The 21,707-nt window shown below is 41.7% G+C and overlaps 1 protein-coding gene and 1 long non-coding RNA gene across 2 annotated transcripts in view; one reads left to right on the forward strand and one right to left on the reverse strand.

The window, feature by feature from the left end:
• The window catches only part of LOC137216945 (patatin-like phospholipase domain-containing protein 4), a 109,320-nt gene extending 103,406 nt beyond the window's left edge, over positions 1–5,914 (forward strand). Inside the window, exon 7 of the mRNA XM_067723074.1 lies at positions 4,909–5,914. Within this exon, the coding sequence (XP_067579175.1) occupies positions 4,909–4,977 (69 nt within the window). The 3' untranslated portion in view covers positions 4,978–5,914. The remainder of the gene's footprint in view (positions 1–4,908) is intronic.
• LOC137216946 (uncharacterized) overlaps positions 1–21,707 on the reverse strand; it is a 187,752-nt gene that overhangs the window by 34,493 nt on the left and 131,552 nt on the right. The gene's annotated exons all lie outside the window — the stretch shown is intronic.

The raw sequence follows: 21,707 nt of genomic DNA on the forward strand, positions 1-21,707 counted from the left end.
ACAGGCACATCAGACAGCATAGTATTAAGTACCATGATTTATCTTGGGCTTGCGATCTTTAATGTGAATCTGTAACAAAGAAACCCTAGATTGCCAAAACAGAAAGGTTTATTCGCATGCATTTTTGTGTGTTGCTTATGTTTCCACGTGGAGGTTAAAAAATGTTTTCATCAAACACTATACTTGAAATGTGATGAGGCAAAAAGCTGTCTTCCAGTTTTATGGTCATCAGTAATAAAACAGATAAACTCTTGAGGCAAGTATCTGTAACTCACGTTTAAGGCTACTCCTACTAGTAAGCCGCCATATAAGCCATGCATTTTTAGAACACAGCCATGCTATGATATTAGAACATGTTACTACACAGTACAAGGAAGGGTGGTAGATTATTTAAGGAAAGTCAAAGTCAAGTCTTTCCTGGTTGATGCCTATGTGAAGCACATGAAATGCTCTTAATTTAAAAAGAAAAAAGGAATTTAAAATAATTAAATAATGCCTTTATTTTTTAAAATTGGAGTATACTTGGTTTACAATGTTGTGGTAGTTTCTGCTGTACAACAAAGTGAATCAGCTCCACGTATACAGATATCCCCTCCCTCTTGGACCCCCCCGCATCCCACCCATCTAGGTCATCACAGAGCACTGAGCTGAGCTCCCTGTGCTATACAGCAGGTGCCCACTAGCTAGATATTTTACACGTGGTAGTATATTTATGTCAAACCTAATCTCCCAATTTGTCCCACCCTCCTCTTCCCCTATCCCATGTCCACAAGTCTGTTCTCTACGTCTGCGTTTCTATTCCTGCCCTGCAAATAGGTTCATCTGTACCATTTTCTAGATTCCACATATACGTGTTAATATACGATATTTGTTTTTCTCTTTCTGACTTACTTCACTCTGTATGAGACTCTAGGTCCATCCACATCTCTACAAAAGACCCGATTTCATTTCTTTTTATGGCTGAGTAATATTGCATTATATATATATGTACCACATCTTCTTTATCCATTCATCTGTCAATGGACATTTAGGTTGTTTCCACGTCCTGGATATTGTAAATAGTGCTGCAATGAAAACTGGGGTGCATGTGTCTTTTTGAATTATGGTTTTCTCAGGGTGAATGCCTAGTAGTGGGATTGCTGGATCCTATGGTAGTTCTGTTTTTAGTTTTTAAAGGAACCTCCATACTGTTCTCCACAGTGGCTGTATCAATTTACATTCCCACCAACAGTGTAGGAGGGTTCCCTTTTCTCCACACCCTCTCCAGCATTTGTTATTTGTAGGCTTTTTAATGATGGCCATCCTGGCCAGTGTGAGGTGATACCTCATTGTAGTTCTGATATGCATTTCTCTAATAATCAGTGATGTTGAGCATCTTTTCCTGTGCCTCTTGGCCATCTGTATGTCTTCTTTGGTGAAATGTCTATTTAGGTCTTCTGCCCATTTTTGGATTGGGTTGTTTGTTTTTTCGTTATTGAGCTGCATGAACTGTTTATATATATTATGGATATTAATCCTTTGTCCATTGCTTCATTTGCAAATATTTTCTCCCATTCTGTGGGTTGTCTTTCCGTCTTGTTTATGGTTTCCTGTGCTGTGCAAAAGCTTTTAAGTTTAATTAGGTCTCATTTGCTTATTTTTGTTTCTATTTTCATTACTCTAGGAGATGGGTCATAAAAGACCTTGCTGTGATTTATGTCAAAGGGTGTTTTCCTATGCTTTCCTCTAAGAGTTTTATAGTGTCTGGTCTTACATGGAGTTAACCTGAAATTGTGACAGAAGATTTGGGTTTTCATTTCTATTCTGCTCAGCAAGTTACTTCTCCCTATAGACTGTAGAGAGCAATGCTATTCCTAAACTGTCTTGGTGAGCAATTCATCCATTTACTTTAACTTGAGATGGTATTTTAAGAGGTCTTGGCACACAGTAGGGACGCAATCACTTCCAGTCCTTTTCTTTCACGGGAATGCAACATCAACATGTGACGTATGTATCCGACCCTCAAAGTCTCGCTTCATGACTTCAGTGGGGTTGGGAGAGCGGGAATGTGGTTTGCATTTACCATGCCTTCCATCCTCTCCTCCAATGTACAAACTCAGACCCTAGGAAGTTAAGAGCCTTTTCCTGCACCAGCAGAGCTTAAGCTTGGCGACAACTTCTGGCCCCATCGTGTGGCATTCACATCTCAGAGTTCTCCTGGAAAGACAAGAACCTGGGAGTCTGAGAGTTCCTGATGGAGGTGATGAGTTCCAATGTGTCTCATTTTCACAAAGACAGAATATATGTGTTATATCCGGAAGCAAACATCTGCCCCTTGACCTTATGCCAGAAATTTGGAATGTCCACCCAGCCAGTCTGTGATTCGCAAACTCTAAGGTGCCAAATAACCACTCCAGGTGCTTGTTAAGGTCCCCACGTGATTCTGATGCATACGGCCTGAGGACGCTCTACTGGGAACCACTGAGGCAGGTAGTGGGTGATGCAGATTACCCCCTGACATCCAGAGGTGCTGCCTGGTCTCATTGAAGGTTCCCACCACTTGGCCTCAACTAAGTCTCCATTCTCTAGTAAACAAAATCTCTGTTAAAATTAGACCTAAATATTGTGTAAAGACAAATTATACTTACCTTTTTAGAGGTAGACATTGTATAGAAATATACCATCCAGTAGAGAATGATACTTCCATTAATTTTTTTCTAGCCATAAACAGCATTATTCTTGGTTTGCTACTCTAACCAAAATTCTATAAAATTGTCCATGCTCCCCCCTACCCGCTCCCAACCTGAAGTTTGTAACTCTGTTTATTTTCTTTCTTTCTTTCCTTTTTTTTTTTTTTTTGCGGTATGCGGGCCTCTCAGTGTTGCGGCCCCTCCCGTTGCGGAGCACAGGCTCCGGACGCCCAGGCTCAGCGGCCATGGCTCATGGGCCCGGCTGCCCCGCGGCATGTGGGATCTTCCCGGACCGGGGCACGAACCCGTGTCCCCTGCATCGGCAGGCTGACTCTCAACCGCTGCACCACCAGGGAAGCCCTGTTTATTTTCTTAATGACATTTAACTCCATTTAAAGCAACAACCTTGTGAAGTATATATTTCCTTGATAAGTCTATGCCCCTCACCTCAGTAAAATGTACATCCTATAGTATTCCTAGGTTCTAGAGCAGTCTAGAAGGGTTCAATGAGTACTTAAAATTGTGTGTTATGAGAGAAGGAAGGAGGGAGGGAAGGAAAGCTTTTATTCATTCGTAAAGTAAGAGGTTTCTCTTATCTAGATGTTCTCTAGTGACTGAAAGCATAAATCACCCAAATTTTGCAGTCTGACTTTGCTCCTATCCTATGTCAGAATGTTCATTTCTGATGAGTTTATTACCTTTGCTACAGTTTTTAAAAATCTGAGGGCCTTTGTTATTAAATGCATCAATGATTCATTTTGAATCAGTATATTTGCATGCTGTGGATAAGCGTTGAGGTTCCTGATATACATAAGGCATATCCCTTAAAAATACTGTAATAGAATTCCTTGGCGGTCCAGTGGTTAGGACTCTGTGCATCCACTAAAAGGGGCGCAGGTTCCATCCCTGGTCGGGGAACTAAGATTCCGCATGCCACGCACACTGCAGCCAAAAAATAAAAATAAATACTGTAAGAGTTTTAGAAAACTCTAACTTGAAAAGATACATGCATCCGAATGTTCCTAGTAGCACTATTTACAATAGCCAAGAGACATGGAAACAACCCATATGTCCATCAACAGATGAATGGATAAAGGAGATGAGGTACATATATAACAATGCAATGGAATATTACTCAGCCATAAAAAAGAATGAAATAATGCCATTTACAGCAACATGGATGGACCTAGAAAATATTATACTTAATGAAGTAAGTCAGACAGAGAAAAACAAGTATTACATGATATCACTAAAAAAAATACAAATCTAAAAAAATAATACAAATGAATCTATATACAAAACAGGAACAGACATAGAAAACAAATTATGGTTACCAAAGGGGAAAGCAATAAATTAGGAGTATGGAATGAACAGATATAAACTACTATAAATAAAATAGATAAGCAACAAGGATTTACTGTATAGCACAGGGGACTATATTCAATATCATGTATTAACTATAATGGAAAATAATCTGAAAAAATATAACTGAAACGCCTTGCTGTATATATTGTGACACTAACACAGCACTGTAAATCAACGATACTTCAACTAAAAAAATGGGTTTAATGTGCTCCTAAGTTTTCTGCACTGCACTGTCCTGTGCCATGTGGATATACAATTACCACATAAATACATGTGTCTCTGTGATAAATAAACTCACATACATTAGCCCATCGTTTCAAGATGCAGCTCGAAAGCTGCATTCTTCACAAATGCTGCCTTCTCCATAAACCCTCCTGTGACTCCCCTTCTCCACTGGAAGACTCTTTTCCTACTCTACACTTAGCATCACAGCCCTGGGATGTTGCTGGATTTCCTATGCCTGACATCCAGGTCACTGCCAAAGCCTGCCACGTGACCAAGCTCAAGCACTGCTCACCCCACAATGTCTGCCTCTCAACTGGACCTCCTGAAAATACAGCCCATTCTCATCATTCTTGCAATTATGTTCGGAAAGTCATCGCAGATGCTGAATTAGTGAATAGCAACCGTTGCTGCTAGGAAAGTACAGGGTTAGGTATCTGGGAGCCTCGGGTCACAACATTTTCACCAGCTGATCAATACATAATCTTGTGTTAACTGTATGTATCTGTTTAAAGGCACCTTATTTAATAGATATCACTGAGTCATCCACAGGGAACTTGGGGCCATCAGCGCTACAACTCATGCCTACAAGAAGCTTATCTAACTCATGTATTTTCTCCCTAAGGCATTTCTTGGTCTTTCTTCCCAACAGCAGACGGCACTGAAGCACTGGGCTTGGGGGTCATTTCCAACAGCAACGTCATCAACAAAAGACACATAAATGTGAAAAGCGTGGCACTAAGTAGTCCACAGAAAGGACACTTGTTGACAGCCTGAAAGCTGCAACCAGAGGCACTGCTGCCCTGTCCAACCCCAGCTGAGCACGTCTGTGAATGACCCCAAAAGTACCTGGAGCGTCCATTTGATGGTTAAAATAGATCATAGTGGCACCGATGAACTTGCAAACAGGGGACCTGCGACTAACGAGGAGGGACTGCATCCTTCTAAGTGGTGTCCGTGAATCATTTAGACTTTTCCAGGTATTGTAATCACAATAATACAATTCAAGTACCTTTCCGGGGCCTGTGAGGACCCCAGAGATTTTCCTTCTGCAGAAGATTTTCCTTTCCCCGCTCCTCCTTTGTTTCTCCAAGACTCCCTCTCACTCATCCCTGCTGTGCTGCCCTTACCCGGACCCCTTTCATCACAGGTCTCAGCTTCAAGGCCACTTTATCAAAGAATTCCCCGATACTTCAAGGTCGTGGTTCCCCTCAGCCCCTCCACCTTGCTGTGTCCTGCACTTTTCTTTATCAGAAGCACTTTTATTTATTTGCTAGTGTGTTATCTACACCTGTCAGAATATAAAATCCCTGACAGCAGGATCCTTGTAAGTCTCCCGCTGGATTTATACCACAGAGGCCAGTGTTCCTGGCACACAGCAGGTCCCAACATACAAGTGTTGAATGAATAACCTGCAAAGTACTCCTGGGTGCCACTTTATGGTACTAATTTAGGTGTCTGTCCCCATTTTCCCTATAATAATGTAAGCTCCTGGCCAGCGGAAATGACTTAGGTTCTCGTTTCACGCAAAGATGTTTACACTAAATCTCCTTTCCCTACTGAGTCATCTGTGGTGGGCGGGATACGGGTGGCCACAAAGCCACACGTCTGAATAGCTTTTGTACATTATAAGCTAAAAATAAACTTATTGAATAAGTGGCCTCAGTTCTGGCGCTCGCGTGTTTGTCATGTTTTACATCCTAATAAGCAATCCCAGTAGGTACTGGCTGAAACCAGCAGCCACCATTTTTTATATATATATATTTTTAATTAATTAATTTATTTATTTTTGGCTGTGTTGGTCTTCGTTTCTGTGCGAGGGCTTTCTCTAGTTGCGGCGAGCGGGGGGCCACTTTTCATCGCGGTGCGCGGGCCTCTCGCTGTCGTGGCCTCCCCCGTTGCAGAGCACAGGCTCCAGACGCGCAGGCTCAATAGCCATGGCGCACGGGCTTAGTTGCTCCGCGGCATGTGGGATCTTCCCAGAGCAGGGATCGAACCGGTGTCCCCTGCATTGGCAGGCGGACTCTCAACCACTGCACCACCAGGGAATCCCCATCATTTGTTTTTATTCTGCACACACCTGCCATTGGGGGCATGTCTCGGTGGTCAGAGCTTGTGGCTGTTCCTGCGGCGACAGCTGCCTCTGGGGGAGCGCTGGGGGTTCAACCATCTGATCCCTCATATGTCTGGGGATGATGCTGGCTGTCCGTGGACCTCAGCCGGGCTGCTGGGCGGGCACTAGTGTGTGATCACTGGCTTCCCTGAAGCAGGATGGCTGCCTTCCGAAGCGTGGATGGCTAGGAAGAAGCTGCACTACCTTGGGTACCGAGGCTTCAGGGACGGCATGGCATCCCTTCCGCCCTAGACACATGACAGACCCACCCAGATCCAGGAGAGCGAATATTAACGAGACCTATTGTCATGAGAAGATCATTAAAGCAGTCTGCATCGATATATCACAAGATAGTTCATTTCCGCCCAGACGAAATGGTGTTAACGCAGCGCTTTTCTTCTTTTGTTTCTGGTCTGCCCGTGTCTGGCTTACGGAGGTGGCAGGGAAGTTGAGACAAACAATAACAGAATCCGACCTCCCTTAGACCAAAGGGGCGTTTCAGAGCAGAGTAAAGGTAAAACGCAGTGGACTGCAGAGTTTAATCTCAGAATGGAACAGAGCCCTAACAAATAGTACATTTGCCCCAGTCAGCTTTCTAGAAGAGAATACCAGAACACTGGTTATTGTAAGCAGTTCCCACGGACTCTCTGGATACTCACAACTGTCATCGCAAGCCAGGGTCTTACCAATTCCAGAAACTCCCTTTGCTCTTTCCATTGGCTCCCTAAGAGGAGGATGTGTCCTCTCGCTCCGCTCTTAATGAGAGACATCCATTTACTTTTAGCCAGCAGTCTTCTGTGGAGCTCAGAATGCTCGCCCCTTGACGTGTATCTCTTGCTCTTTCTGTAAGGCAAGGAGCTTCAGGCGTCCTTGCAAGGAACGTGACTAAGTTACTCCGTCAGGAGCTCTACCAGAATTTGGAGATGCTGAGACTTCTGTCACAGTCTCTATCCTCAGCTGCTTCCAGTGTTGCAGGGGAGAGAGACAACTAACTTCGGTTCTTATGATCTGTCTCGAAGGGAAGGTATCGTTTTTTAAAACTCAAGGGGAGCTTAAGTACTTGAATGTCAGCTCCTTCACAGGGTCTGAGCGTGTGCTCTGAAACCCCAAAGCCTTCTTGAATTAAAACAGCTCGATCAACACTGAACTTTCCAGCTGACACCGTTCCCTCCTGAAGTGGAATCATTACAATTCACGTGTGGACATAGAAATAGACACTTAGACCATGAATGTAAATCTAATATAGAATAATCAAAATACAGAAAATATACATTGATATACATCTGTATATATAAAATGGCTAATCTGGAAGAATTGGTGGAATTGGGCCATATCAATTTCCATAACATTTTCGTCTTGGGCAAAAATGTACTACATCTGCAGGTAAACATTTCCAGGAAAATTCAGGTGGATGGATATCTGGCTCCATGTGTGGCAGCTTTTCTTGTTGTTATGCTTTGATAAACTTCTCAATGAGCAGGCATCTTCCTCACTAATTGAATATTTTAACTGTTTTCCTCTGTAGATATGGTGTGTCATTATATTTTCCATTTTGTGCCTTGCTTTCCGTGCATTTAAAGTGCTGGAGCAGCTGTTTATTTGGAAAGCTTCCATTAGGGCCATAATAATCTGCAACTAATTGCACATCAAATATTTATTTCTTGCACATTAAATTAATGAAGCAGTTTCAACAAGAGAAAAATTGGATCAGGTTGGCAAATGGTGCCTATAAATCCATGAAAAATTCCCAGTTCTTTTTCGGCAGGACTCCTTTGATTGACAATTTTTTAATGGAAGAAAATCCCCATTATCTAGATGTGCCTTTTTAAATAGGCAAGCTTTCTTTGCTAATGTGCTTTTCTCAATGTTTCCTTGAGAGATCATATTATCACTTTCAGAAATGAAAAAAAATAAGTCATACTATTGATTTTCAAATAAATTATTTGGTATCCTCTTTGTGTTGAATTTAACATGCTTTTTTTTATATTGTACTTTTTTTAAATTGAAGTACAGTTAATTTACAATGTTAATTTCAAGTGTACAACAAAGTGATTTCGTTTTATATATATACACACGTATATGTGTGTGTATATATATATATTCTTTTCCATTATAGGTTATTATAAGATATTGAATATAGTTCCCTGTGCTACACAGTAGGTCCTTGCTGTTTACCTATTTTATATATAGTAGTGTGTATATGTTAATCTCAAATTCCTAGTTTATCTCTCTCCCTTCCCCCCGCCAATTCATTCTATTTTTGCTACTATAAACGCTTTCAATGGGTTAACTTTATCCAGCTGTATTAAGAAATGGCTGATACACAAAGAACAGGACATATTTAACATGTACAATTGATGAGTTTGGACATATGCAAATGACTGTAATACCATCCACACAATCAAGGTAACAGCATACCCAACACCTCCCAGGTTCTTTGTGTCCATTTGTTGTTTGTGTGCTGAGAGCAGGTGACATGAAATCTGCTCTCCACAATTTCTAGGCGCACAACACCACACTGTTAACATAGGCACTATGTCCAATATGGCGGCTCTCTAGAGCTTATTCATCCTGTGTACCTGAAACGTTATTTCCCCAGCCTCGAGCATGGCAACCATTACTGCATTCTCTGTGTCTATGAGTTTGACTATTTTAGATACGTGGAATGCAGTATTCGTCCCGTAAATGTGGCTTATTTCACTTCAACAGATAATTCTCCAAAGAAGACAAACCAATAGCCAGCAGGTGTGTACGAAAAGATGTGCAGTATCGTAAGGATCACAGAAACGCAAATCAAAACCACAGTGACATATCACCTCACACCTGTTAGCACAGCTACTGATCCAAAAAAGAAAAAAAACGAAAACAAAAAATAAACTGTTGATGAGGATGTTGAAAAACTGGAACTCTTGTACATGGTTGGGAATGGATAATGGTGAACACTATGGGAAACTTATCCTCAAAAAAACAATAGAAGTACCATATGACCCAGCATCCTACTTCAGGATATATCTAAAAGATTCTTGAAGAGGTATCTGCATTCCCACATTCATTACATAATTATTCACAATAGCCAAGATACGGAAACAACACAAGTTCTATCAACAGAAGAATGGATAAAGAAAAAGTATATACATACAATGGAATATTATTCAGCCTTAAAAAGGAAGGAATCCTATCCTTAGAAGGAAGGAAACATGGATGGACCTGGAGAACATTACGCTAAATGTTGATTACAAGTAGCAGCTGAATTATTAGAGAAAAATACAAATCAAAACTACAGTGAGGTACCACCTCACACTGGTCAGAATGGCCATCATTAAAGAGTCTACAAATATCAAGTGGAGGGGGTGTGCAGAAAAGACAGCCCTCTTACACTGTTGGTGGCAATGTAAATTGATGCAGCCACTATGGAAAACAGTATGGAGGGTCCTAAAAAAAAAAAGAAAACTAGTGTGCCTTATGATCTAGCAATCTCACTCCTGGGCATCTATCCAGACAAAACTATAATTGGAAAACACATGTGCACCCCTATGGTCGTAGCAGCACTATTTACAATAGCCAAGACATGGAAACAACTTAAGTGTCCATCAATAGATGAATGGATAAAGAAGATGAGATACATATATACAATGGAATATTACTCAGCCATTAAAAAACACAAAATAATGCCATTTGCAGGAATATGGACGGACCTAGACATTATCATACTAAGTGAAGTCGGAAAGACAAATACCATATGATATCACTTATATATGGAATATAAATTGTGACACAAATGAACATATCTATGAAACAGAAACAGACTCACAGACATAGAGAACAGATTTGTGGTTGCCAAGGGGGAGGGGGGTGGGAGAGGGATGGATTGGGAGTTTCGGGTTAGCAGATGCAAACTATTATATATAGGATGGATAAATAAGGCCCTACTGTATAGCACAGGGAACTATATTCAATATCCTATGATAAACCATAATGGAAAAGAATATTTAAAAAAAGAATATATATATGTATAACTGAATCACTTTGCTGTACAGCAGAAATTAACACAACATTGTAAATCAACTATACTTCAATAAAATTTATTTTTTAAAAGTAGCAGCTGGAATCCCACTCCTGGGCATATATCCAGAGAAAACCATAATTTGAAAAGATACATGCACACCAATGTTCAATGCAGCACTATTTACAATAGCCAAGACATGGAAGCAACCTAAATGTCCATCAACAGAGGAATATGGATAAAGAAGATGTGGTACATATATACACTGGGATATTACTCAGCCATAAAAAAGAACAAAATAATGCCATTTGCAGCAACATGAATGGACCTAGAGATTATCATACTAAGTGAAGTAAGTCAGACAGAGAAAGACAAATATGATATCGCTTATATGTGGAATCTAATAAAAAATGGTACAAATGAACTTGTTTACAAAACAGAAACAGACTCACTAATCTTGAATTCAAACTTATGGTTGTGAAAGGGGAAACACAGGGGGAAGTGATAAATTAGGAGACTGGGATTAACATACACACACTACGGTATATAAAACATATAACTAATAAGGACCTACTGGATAGCACAGGGAACTCTACTCAGTTTTCTGTAATAACCTATATGGGAAAAGAATCTGAAAAACAATGGATAAATATCTATATATGGATCTATATATACATTGATATACATAATATATAGATATGTGTATATAGGTATAAAAACTTTCACTTTGCTGTACACGTGAAAGTTACACAACACTGTAGGCCAACTATACGCCAATAAAATTTTTTTAAATATATAAAATTGTAGTAAATAAATAAATGTCATTTTCTATTAAAAAATGTAGCAGCTGGCTAACGACTTATTTTGAAAATCGGCACTTCCAACTTACATTTTTCTTTTGATACGTTTTCTAAAAGATGTCTGATACTGTTTTCTTTTGGACCCATTGCTGGTGTATAGAAAATGACTAGTGGTTTCCGAAAAGAGTTTCAGGAAAGAATTTCCCTGAACAGTAGGTCTGTCAACATTAAAGATAATGCCTACAGGTTTCTTTCATCAGAAAAAGTTATCTTACAATTTTACAATAAGATAATAATACACAGTGGCCACCAAACATTACTGAGTGTTTACAGTGCTTACACAGCTCCAATAAAAGTGTCCCTGACAAAGCAGTTCTTATCTAGTTACTGACTGACTGTTAAGTTTTATGAGTCATTCGGTGTCCCTTTTTGCATTATACTTTTGAGTAGGGTTTTTGGTATCAGTCACCTGCGAATGAAACATAGTTTGCATTTGTTTGCAGAAAGGTCCTTTTAAAGCAAGTTATGAAGTTCTCCTCATGCGGTTTCCTTAAGACAGAAGCCGGTCCATATATTTATATGGTTTATTATGGGTGTATCTCAGATACATTTCAGGTTTGGTTCCAGACCAACACAATAAAGTGAATATGGAAATAAAGCAATTCACAGATTTTTTTGGTTTCCTGGTGCATGTAAAAGTTATGTTTACACTATACTTTAGTCTATTAAGTGTGCAATAGCATTACATCTAAAAAAATCTCAATGTACATGCCTTATTTTAAAAATACTTTTTTGCCAAAAAATACTAACCATGATCTGGAAACGAAGCAACTGACAAGGGATTAATTTCCACAAAAAAAAACAGCTCATGCAGGTCACGATAAAAAAACAAACGACCCAATCAAAAAATGGGCTGAAGATCTAAATAGACATTTCTCCAAAGAAGACATACAGATGGTTAAAAAGCACATGAAAAGATGCTCAACATCACTAATTATTAGGGATATTCAAATCAAAACTGCAATGAGGTATCACCTCACAATGGTCAGAATGACCATCAACAAAAAGTCATCTACAAACAATCAATGCTGGACAGGGTGCAGAGAAAAGGGACCTCTCCTACACTGTTGGTGGGAAGGTAAACTGGTACAGCCACTATGGAGAACAGTGTGGAGGTTCCTTAAAAAACTTAAAATAGAGCCACCATATACTCCAGCAACCCCACTCCTGGACATATATCTGGAAAAGACAAAAACTCTCATTCAAAAAGATACATTCACCCTAATGTTCATGACAGCATTATTTACAATAGCCGAGATACAGAAGCAACCTAAATGTCCATCGACAGTTGAATGGATAAAGAAGATGTAGAACATATATACAATGGAATATTACTCAGCCCTAAAAAAAGAAAGAGGGACTTCCCTGGTGGTGAAGTGTTTAAGAATCCTCCTGCCAATGCAGGAGACATGGGTTCGAGTCCTGGTCCAGGAAGATCCCACATGCTGCAGAGCAGCTAAGCCCCTGCGCCACAGCTATTGAGCCTGCACACTAGAGCCCTTGAGCCACAAGTGCTGAGCCCACGTGCCACAATTACTGAAGCCCACGTGCCTAGAGCCCGTGCTCTACAACAAGAGAAGCCACCGCAATGAGAAGCCCGCTCACCGCAATGAAGAGTAGCCCCCGCTCACCGCAACTAGAGAAAGCCCACGAGCAGCAAGGAAGGCCCAATGCAGCCAAAAATAAAATTAATTAATTAATTTTTTAAAAAAGAAAAGAATGAAATCATGCCATTTGCAGAAACACGGATGGACCGAGAGACTCTTATACTGAGTGAAGTAAGTCAGACAAAGATGAATATCATATGGTATCGCTTGTATGTGAAATCTAAAAAAAGGGTACAAATGAACTTATCTACAAAATAGAAACAGAGTCGCAGATGTAGAAAATGAACTTATGGTTACTGGGGGTAAGGGGGTGGGCAGAGGGATAAACTGGAAGATTGAGATTGACATATACACACTACTATATATAAAATAGATAACTAATAAGGACCTACTGTATAGCACAGGTAACTCTACTCAATACTCTGTAATGGCCTGTATGGGAAAATAATGTAAAAAAAGAGTGGCTATATGTGTAACAGATTTCACTTTGCTGTACACCTGAAACTATCACAACATTGTAAATCAACTCTACTCCAATAAATTTTTTTTTAAATGCTAACTGTCATCTGAGCCTTCAGAGAGTTATAATCTTTTGCAATGATAATATCAAAGATCAATGATCACAGATCACCATGACAGATATAATAATAATGAAAAATTTTGCAATACTGTGAGAATTACCAAAATGTGACACAGAGACATGAAGTGAGCAAATGGTGTTGGAAAGACGGTGCTAATCGACTTGCTAAATGCAGGGATGCAACAAACCTCCCATCTGTTAAGGAAAAAAAAAAAAAAAAAGTTGCAGCCCAGGTCTCAAGACCTGAGAACCAGATAGCTGGTGGTATAAGTGCCCATCCAAGGGCAGGAGAAGATCAATGGTCAGTTTATGAAATCAGGCAGAGAGAGTAAATTCTCTCTTCTTCCAGCTTGTCCTTCTGTTCACGCCTTCAACAGACTGGATGATGCCCACTCTTCCTGGAGAGGACCATCTGCTTTACTCAGGCTACCAATTCAAATGCTAATCTCATCTGGAAACACCCTCACAGACAAACCCAGAAATAACGTTTAACCAAATATCTGGGCTCCCCATTGGCCCAGACAAGTTGCCACGGAGAATTAACCATCCCATGTACCCTTAGGACATACCACATGGTCTCTAGCAGGAACTCCAATTTCCCCCCAAATTGTCATCAGCGTCTCTGGCTTCTGCTCACTAGATTCCAAAAGTCACCCTCCCACCCTCTCCTCAGTGCTCAGTCTGAACAGCCAAAACTGCCCCCAGACATTGCCAGGGGTCTGCTGTGAGGGCACAGTCACCCATGTAGAGCACCACTGGCCGAGCTCAGCCCCATTCTCTGGGGACATCCCCCTTCAGACTCTCCAATATTTCCTACTGGGGAGTTCCTTGGAGTGAATTCAGTTCTTATCAACCAGTCCTTCATTATCAAAATGAGAACCACACCAATAATTGTGGATTATTCCATATGAACAATGACAGGTTTAAACATCTTTCTGGTCCTCTCACACCATTTCCAGGTCTTTGCAGAGGAAATCAGATATTATTGTCTAGATGAGCAGTCCCTAAATTTGTATGCACATTAGAATCATGGATGATTCTTACAAAACTTCAAAGACCACATGGCACCCCAGAAATAAAATCAGTATCTCTGAGGGTAGCACAGAGGCATCACTGATTTTTTTTAATTAATTTATTTTATTTTTGGCTGTGTTGGGTCTTCGTTGCTGCGCACGGGCTTTCTCTAGTTGCAGCGAGCAGGGGCTACTCTTCGTTGTGGTGAGCGGGCTCCTCTTTTCGGTGGCTTCTCTTGTTGTGGAGCACGGGCTCTGGGTGCACGGGCTTCAGTAGTTGTGGCTCACGGGCTCTAGAGCACAGGCTCAGTAGTTGTGGCGCACGGGCTTAGCTGCTCCGCGGCATGTGGGATCTTCCCAGACCAGGGCCCGAACCCGTGTCCCCTGCATTGGCAGGTGGATGCTTAACCACTGCGCCACCAGGGAAGCCCCGCATCACTAAGTTTTGACGTTCCCCAGGTAATTCCATTGCACAGCTATTTGGAAACCGTTGGTCTAGATTTTTGCTGACCTGAAGGACTCATGTACTGCCGTCGGTTAGCCATCACATTCGTAGTTGTCATCCAGAATCTAGTTCTTACAAAACTTCCGTAGCATCTTGGGGACATAATGTCATCTACTTCTATTTTTAAAATCTATGTGTCTGGCCTATAATACGTTACTCCTGTGATCGTGAGGAGACTGAAAAGAGGTGACCTGTATGAATTCCAAAATACAGCAAGCGTCACCTAGAAGGTGCACACCCAACAGTGACGACCTCTTCTTGCCCCATTTAATGGGGAAAAGATCAAAAGTCACGTTGAGTTCATTCTTTCAATCACAATCACATTTTCAACCATTGTCTAGAAAGCTGGACAAATAATTCACTCAGAGGCTCATCGCTAGAACAATTTTATATTCATCATTTAAATCTGTATCTTGCTGGATTGGAATCTATGTTTAAGTCATTGTTGTCAGAAAAGCTCCTTGTATGGTCTACACTGGGAACCACTGCATGCCTGGGAATATGCTGCACTTGCCTTCACCCTTGAGGAAATTCTTGGGTCAGGAATACTAACCGCTCCACATTCTGCAGATGTCGTTACCGGATCTTTTAGCACGTGGTGCTCCAGAGAAGCGTGGGACCAGCCCCATCTTGCTGCCTTTCTAAGTCACCTGCTTTATCTGCCAGGGGAGTCAGAGATGCTACTTCATCTTTATTACAGCTACGATAGCACAGCATGTCTCAATTTGATTTCATTTTTATTAACTTTGCCTGAAACCCAAGTGAGGCCATTCAAGCTAGGTTCATGTTGTTTTCTCACTTTAGTAAAGTTTTCTTTGGTTACAGACCTTGACTATTATTTCTGCTCTGTTTGCTTTCAAATCATCTTCAAGAACACTAATTAGAAGTTGATTCTTTTCTTTCTCATTTATAGTTTTAATCTCTCGCCATTTACATCTATTTTTCTGCACTCTGGGAAAGTGTCCCGTGTTTCTACATACCAGAAAGTTGATTATTTTTTCTTGTCAGTTCCTTTCTTTCATAATTTCAATGCAGATTCAAATTGGGTCATTGAGTTTTGTGTTTCTGTTTTTTGTTTTTAAGTCACGTCTGTGTTCAACTTATCCTGTTCTCTTCTTATATTCCAAGAGTGCCTTTGTATTTTCAGTACTGGAAGAATAAAATAAATCTTGTGTAGACAGTTGTGTAGACAGTTACTTCTGAAGGGGAAAATAGTTTGGAAGTTTTGATGCCATTTACATTTTTCCCACAACATCTTTTAACTGTCGAAAGTAGTCCTGAATAAAGGTAATAAGTCAGAACACAGACGGATATTAGTAAGCTATGAATGGTGAGGGTGAAGTTCCAAAAGCATTGAAAGTAGAAATATCGGACAGGATTATTTTTTGTTTCAGGAAAGGGCAAGCTCAGTTTCACAGACTCAAGAAGGCAACGTCCATTGTTTCCTGAGAACTGAACTCCCAGTACCTCCCTGCGTCTGGACGTATAGCCCAGCATCCCTGGCCCTTGCTGCTTGCAGTTCCTGTTTGGTTTCTGTTCCAAGGAAACAACGTCCTCATTTGGGAGTTTGGCGATCACCCTTCAAGTTTTACTTTTTTTGTTTTATCTCTCAGTGCATGTTAGAAGCAAAGAAGCCAGCTCAATGTGTCAGTATAAACTTTCATCTAGAATGTTGGTACGATGGATTGAACTGTGTCCCCTCAAAATTCATAGTTTGAAGCCCTTACCCCTAGTGTGATGGTATTTGGAGGTGGGCCCAATGGGGACCGATTAGGTTTACACGAGACCAAGAGGTTGGAGCCCTCATGATGGGATTCGTGTCCTTATAACTAGAGGAAGAGACACCAGCGCTTCCACTCTCCACCATGCTGAGCAAACGGCAAGACGGCAGCCGTCTCCGAGCCAGGAAGACAGCCCTCGCCAGAACTCAACTGCCACACACTGAATGTTTCTGTCCCCCCACCAAATTCATAAGTTAAATCCTAATTTCCAAAGGGATTGCATTTGGAGGGGTGACCTTTGGGAGATTAGGTCATGTGGGTGGAGCCCCCAGGACTGGGATTAGGGTCCTTAAAAAGGAGACCCCGGAGAACTCCCTCACCCCTTCTGCCGAGTTAGCACACAGCAAGAAGACAGCCGTCTGCGAACCAGGAAGCAGCATCTCACAAGACACTGGACCTGGTGGCACCTTCATCTTGGACTTCCCATCCTCTAGAATCGTGAGGAGTATGTTTCTGTGGTTTATACGTCACCCTGTTTATGGTATTTTGTTGTAGCAGCTTCAGTGGACTAAAACCCTGACCATGCTGGCACCCTGATCTCAAACTTCCAGCCTCCAGAGCTGTGAGAAAACAAGTGTTGGGACTTCCCTGGTGGCGCTGTGGTTGGGAATCCGCCTGCCAATGCAGGGGACACGGGTTCAAGCCCTGGTCCAGGGAGATCCCACATGTTGTGGAACAACTAAGCCTGTGCGCCACAACTACTGAAGCCCACGCACCTGGTGCCATGCTCCGAAGCAAGGGAAGCCACCACAATGGGAAGCCCACACACCACAATGAAGACCCATCATGGCCATAAATAAATAAATAAAATTAAAAAAAAACAAAAAACAAGTGTTTGTTGTTTAAGTCTATGGTATTTTGCTAAGACAAGAAGCAACAAGAGATGTGATCCCTCTACCAAAAAGGCCAGGGAACTGTATCTGAGTGAGCCAATGTAGGCTGGACCTGGGGACCCAGGATCAGTATGTGTATCTGTATGTTTGTGCACATAACAACAGGTACATTTAATTAAAATACTTGGGATGCTGTATATTTAGTTGAACACATTCCCTCAATCAGATTTCTAATCCTTTTAACCTTCATATGCTACCGTTCTAATATCTTCACGTTGAGGACCATACATGATAAGGATAACATTTTCTACCCTGTAATACCATGTTAGAAGCTTCTGAGACAAGACAGGCTACAGATGAATCAATGACGTAGGTAGAAAATAGATGGGCAGGTAGCCAAAAATATAGCAGTGGATTAACAAGCAATTCCATCTTACGAGAGAAATAAAAAGCCTTTGAAGGCCAAAGCTAAACCTTTCCATTAATTACATCCCCAATATAGGAACTGTATGAAAAAAAAAAATAAAGCCACTGGAAATCTAGAAGTAGAAAAACCAGCTGCTTTCATGTCACTGAGAGATCTTTTCTGTACGAAACGATATTGCCTATTTAAATCTTAAACTGTTTTTGCATTTGCTCCATCTGTGCAGGTACTATGTTTAAGGCAGACATGTGATGGAGGAAATAACACCTACACCAGTGGATTAATTTAGAGGATTCAATTGAAAAAGAGCCTTACCTTCCTCTAAATTAAGAAATCTTTACTCTCAGGCTGCAGATGTTGAATGAGGAAAGAAATGACGGGCTCTTGGTTTCCACAGAACTGTCTCTTTATCGTGTTATAAATTGTGCTTTGCAAATTCAACTTCTACAAGCAAAAGTTTCCCTTCATTTGGGGGGAAAAGACATTGTTAATATAATGCTTTTCTTTCCCAATTATAGGGTTTCTGCATACACTTACAGGAAGTTAAAATAGCCAAATGTGACTCAGTTAACATCCAAAAAATGGAAAACACAGTAAATCAGTCAACCGATTAAGAAAAATCGAACCACGGAAGTTGCTGTAGAGAATAGAAAACCCTTGTTCTTGCAGACGCATGCTAATCCTTTTGCAGTCTATTTATATCACACAGTGGCTCTAAATAATATTTTTAGAAAAGCATAAGGGCTTTTTTTTTTTTTTTTTTTTTTTGCAGTACCCGGGCCTCTCACTGTTGCGGCCTCTCCCGTTGAGGAGAACAGGCTCCGGACGCGCAGGCTCAGCGGCCATGGCTCACGGGCCCAGCCGCTCCGCGGCATGTGGGATCTTCCCGGACCAGGGCGCGAACCCGCGTCCCCTGCGTCGGCAGGCGGACTCTCAACCACTGCGTCACCAGGGAAGCCCTAGCGTAAGTTTTAAGTAAACATTTTTCTTCTGCTTTGAGTATTCTGTTTTGCCAGATGGATGAAAATGGTTTCACAAACCTAACAGTTTCATTAAACCGCAAATGTTTAATTAAAGAACTGTGCATTTGAAAAAGTCAAATCACACACAAACGAACAACTTCAACATATGTGTCACCAGGTCTATAGATCTGAGGATGCAAACATTAGTGAAGTCCATCTTTCGCCTCCATGGGGGGAGCAGAGGATGGAGGCATGGTGTGAGAATGAACGTCATGGCTTTTAAAATAGGAATCTCGGCCCAGAGAGGGGAGCGTTGTTGGAAAATAAGATAATGTGCGACTTTACCTTTGCCCTCAAGTAGCTTATATAAATCAGGGCATGCAAACAACCACCTCTACTAGGCAGAATAAAAAGGCACAAGGAAGGTAAAACCAAACAAAACTGTGACAGTGCTAAAGAAGAAGGTTCATTCCCACGAGGGTGGGGCGTGAAAATGGGGCGAGCAGCGGTGGGCGATATGGGGGGAGTGGCCTTGGAACCGAGACTCAAAAGAAGCTTGAAGAGGTAGTCAAGCGGCGCGAAAACGGTCCGAAATAACACTAAAAATTAAGTCGACGTGTGTATTGTGGGCTTTTAGTCTAATCTGTGAAACGAGCTAGCCTCTTGTCCAGCCATGAGTTCACTCATCTTAATTTGTTAAAGTTGATCCCGATGGAAGCATCATGATGGGAAAAGGAGAGAAAAGAGGGGCACGTGGTTCTCTTGGGGGGAAGGGAGGGATGTACCCCAGAGGCAGGAAGCTCTGGCGTGGCCTCTCAGATCCAGTACAGTTACAGCGCCGGCGTTCGGCACCGGGACCCCAGACCGAGAGAAACCAGCCAAGCACCGGGCCGGGGCAAGAACAAATGAATGAAGACACGGTAGAGACAGCCACCTCCTTACTTTACTTGGAGCTTGTCTGTGCCCTCCTTTCTCATAAGCTCTCTGCTCCCAAATCTGGTCCCTGCCCTCCTTCTCCATCACTGAGTGGGGCCAGCAGGACAGCTGGGGAGATGCCGAAAGCCCTCTGAAGTCAGCAGACTTGGTGGTAACGGCAGGACCTGCTCAGAGCATCAAACCAAGAGCAGCTGGTCTCATCAGATGGGCGCTGAGCATGCAGGACCTGCAGACACACCTCATTGCAAATGTGGTTTTGGTAAAAGCAGAACTCGGGCTCAAAACATCCTTTTAAAAATTTCTTTCAAAATCCCGAGCGCCAAGTGCATTTTCCCATATAGGACATACTAAATAATGCAGAGAGCCATGAGCACGGTACCCAACGTGAGATTTCCGAAATCCTTTCTTTAACCAGATATTTTCAGCTCACTGTTATCAGAAGAATAAAAAAAGAAACCCAAAACTCTGCATATTTATTGCTTAAACTTCCCTGATATGCTCAGGCATTGTATAGGTGAAAAAGAAAATGCTTTCAGGATGCAAATTAAAGTTGCATTGACATATATACACTACCAAATGTGAAATGGATGGCTAGGGGGAAGCAGCCGCATAGCACAGGGAGATCAGCTCGGTGCTTTGTGAGGGGTGCGAGAGGGAGGGTGGGAGGGAGACGCAAGAGGGAGGGGGTATGGGGACATATGTATATGTATAGCTGATTCACTTTGTTGTACGGCAGAAACTAACACAACATTGTAAAGCAATTACACTCCAATTAAAAAAAAATTAATGACTTTTAGAACTGAAGCAGAAAAGCATAAAAAGAAAAGATCTTGCATTTTTTCCCTCAGTCAACTGTATTTATAGTCCAAACCTTTTCCTCTGCAAGTAGACAGGGTTTTAAAATAAATCTTACCCTATATTTTTTGGAATGTGCTTGTGATTTTCATCTTATCGGGAAAGCGGATGGAAGGGACATAATAGCAAACAAAATGGATGTTTGCAATCAGGGTCACACTTGTTAATTATGGAAGACTGGAAAGGAAATATCCATTTGCCGTAGAGAGATGGCATCGTAGACTAGCTAGGAAGGCAACTGAATAAACAGGTTTCGGGGAACCTTACTGACTGCTTGCTTACAAATTAAAGTTTACAAATTAAAGAGAAATTGAAAGCATTTTAATGAATGTACCGAGGCACACACAGAGAGGAAAGCATGTTCTCTGTAGCTGGCACACACCGTGCAAGGGAGGCAATTTCACAGGAGGACAAACTCTAATTCGGAATGGGTTGAACAATGACCACGACTAGCCCGTGGCTGATTCTTGACGGATGTGTTTTCTATCAAGTGTTCATTCAGACTTTAAAAAGTCAGGACTTTGTGCTTGCCATGACGAATGTTTCTTGATACCAACACACGACAGACACAGCATCGCTCGCACAGAAATGGAATGCCTCGCCCTTCCCACCGACTTTTCCCACGTGAGGGTAAATCTCCACTGCCCTGCTTCTCCCCAAGCAGCCAGGACTGACAGAAAGCAAGCGTGGAGAATGCAGGACAAGTCTATTCCTTGACCTTTTTTAAGTTTCTCTCTTATATTACCTCCCACACCAATCTTAAAAACCTCCGGTCTTCCTAAAAGCCCAGTACGGTTGTGTGTTTTCCCTCATGGCTGCCTCCAGGCTCTGGGCATACCCTTTGCCCATTTCCCATCATTGTGGACCTTTACCTAAGTCTCACCTCCCAAGAATCAACACACAATTCGCAGCTCTACTGCAAAGCTATCGGATAGCACGATTTCGTCTGAGGTCCTCACCCTTGGCTGCATGCTAGAAT

The sequence above is a fragment of the Pseudorca crassidens genome, chromosome X (genome assembly GCF_039906515.1).
Source record: "Pseudorca crassidens isolate mPseCra1 chromosome X, mPseCra1.hap1, whole genome shotgun sequence".
NCBI classification, from domain to species: domain Eukaryota; kingdom Metazoa; phylum Chordata; class Mammalia; order Artiodactyla; family Delphinidae; genus Pseudorca; species Pseudorca crassidens.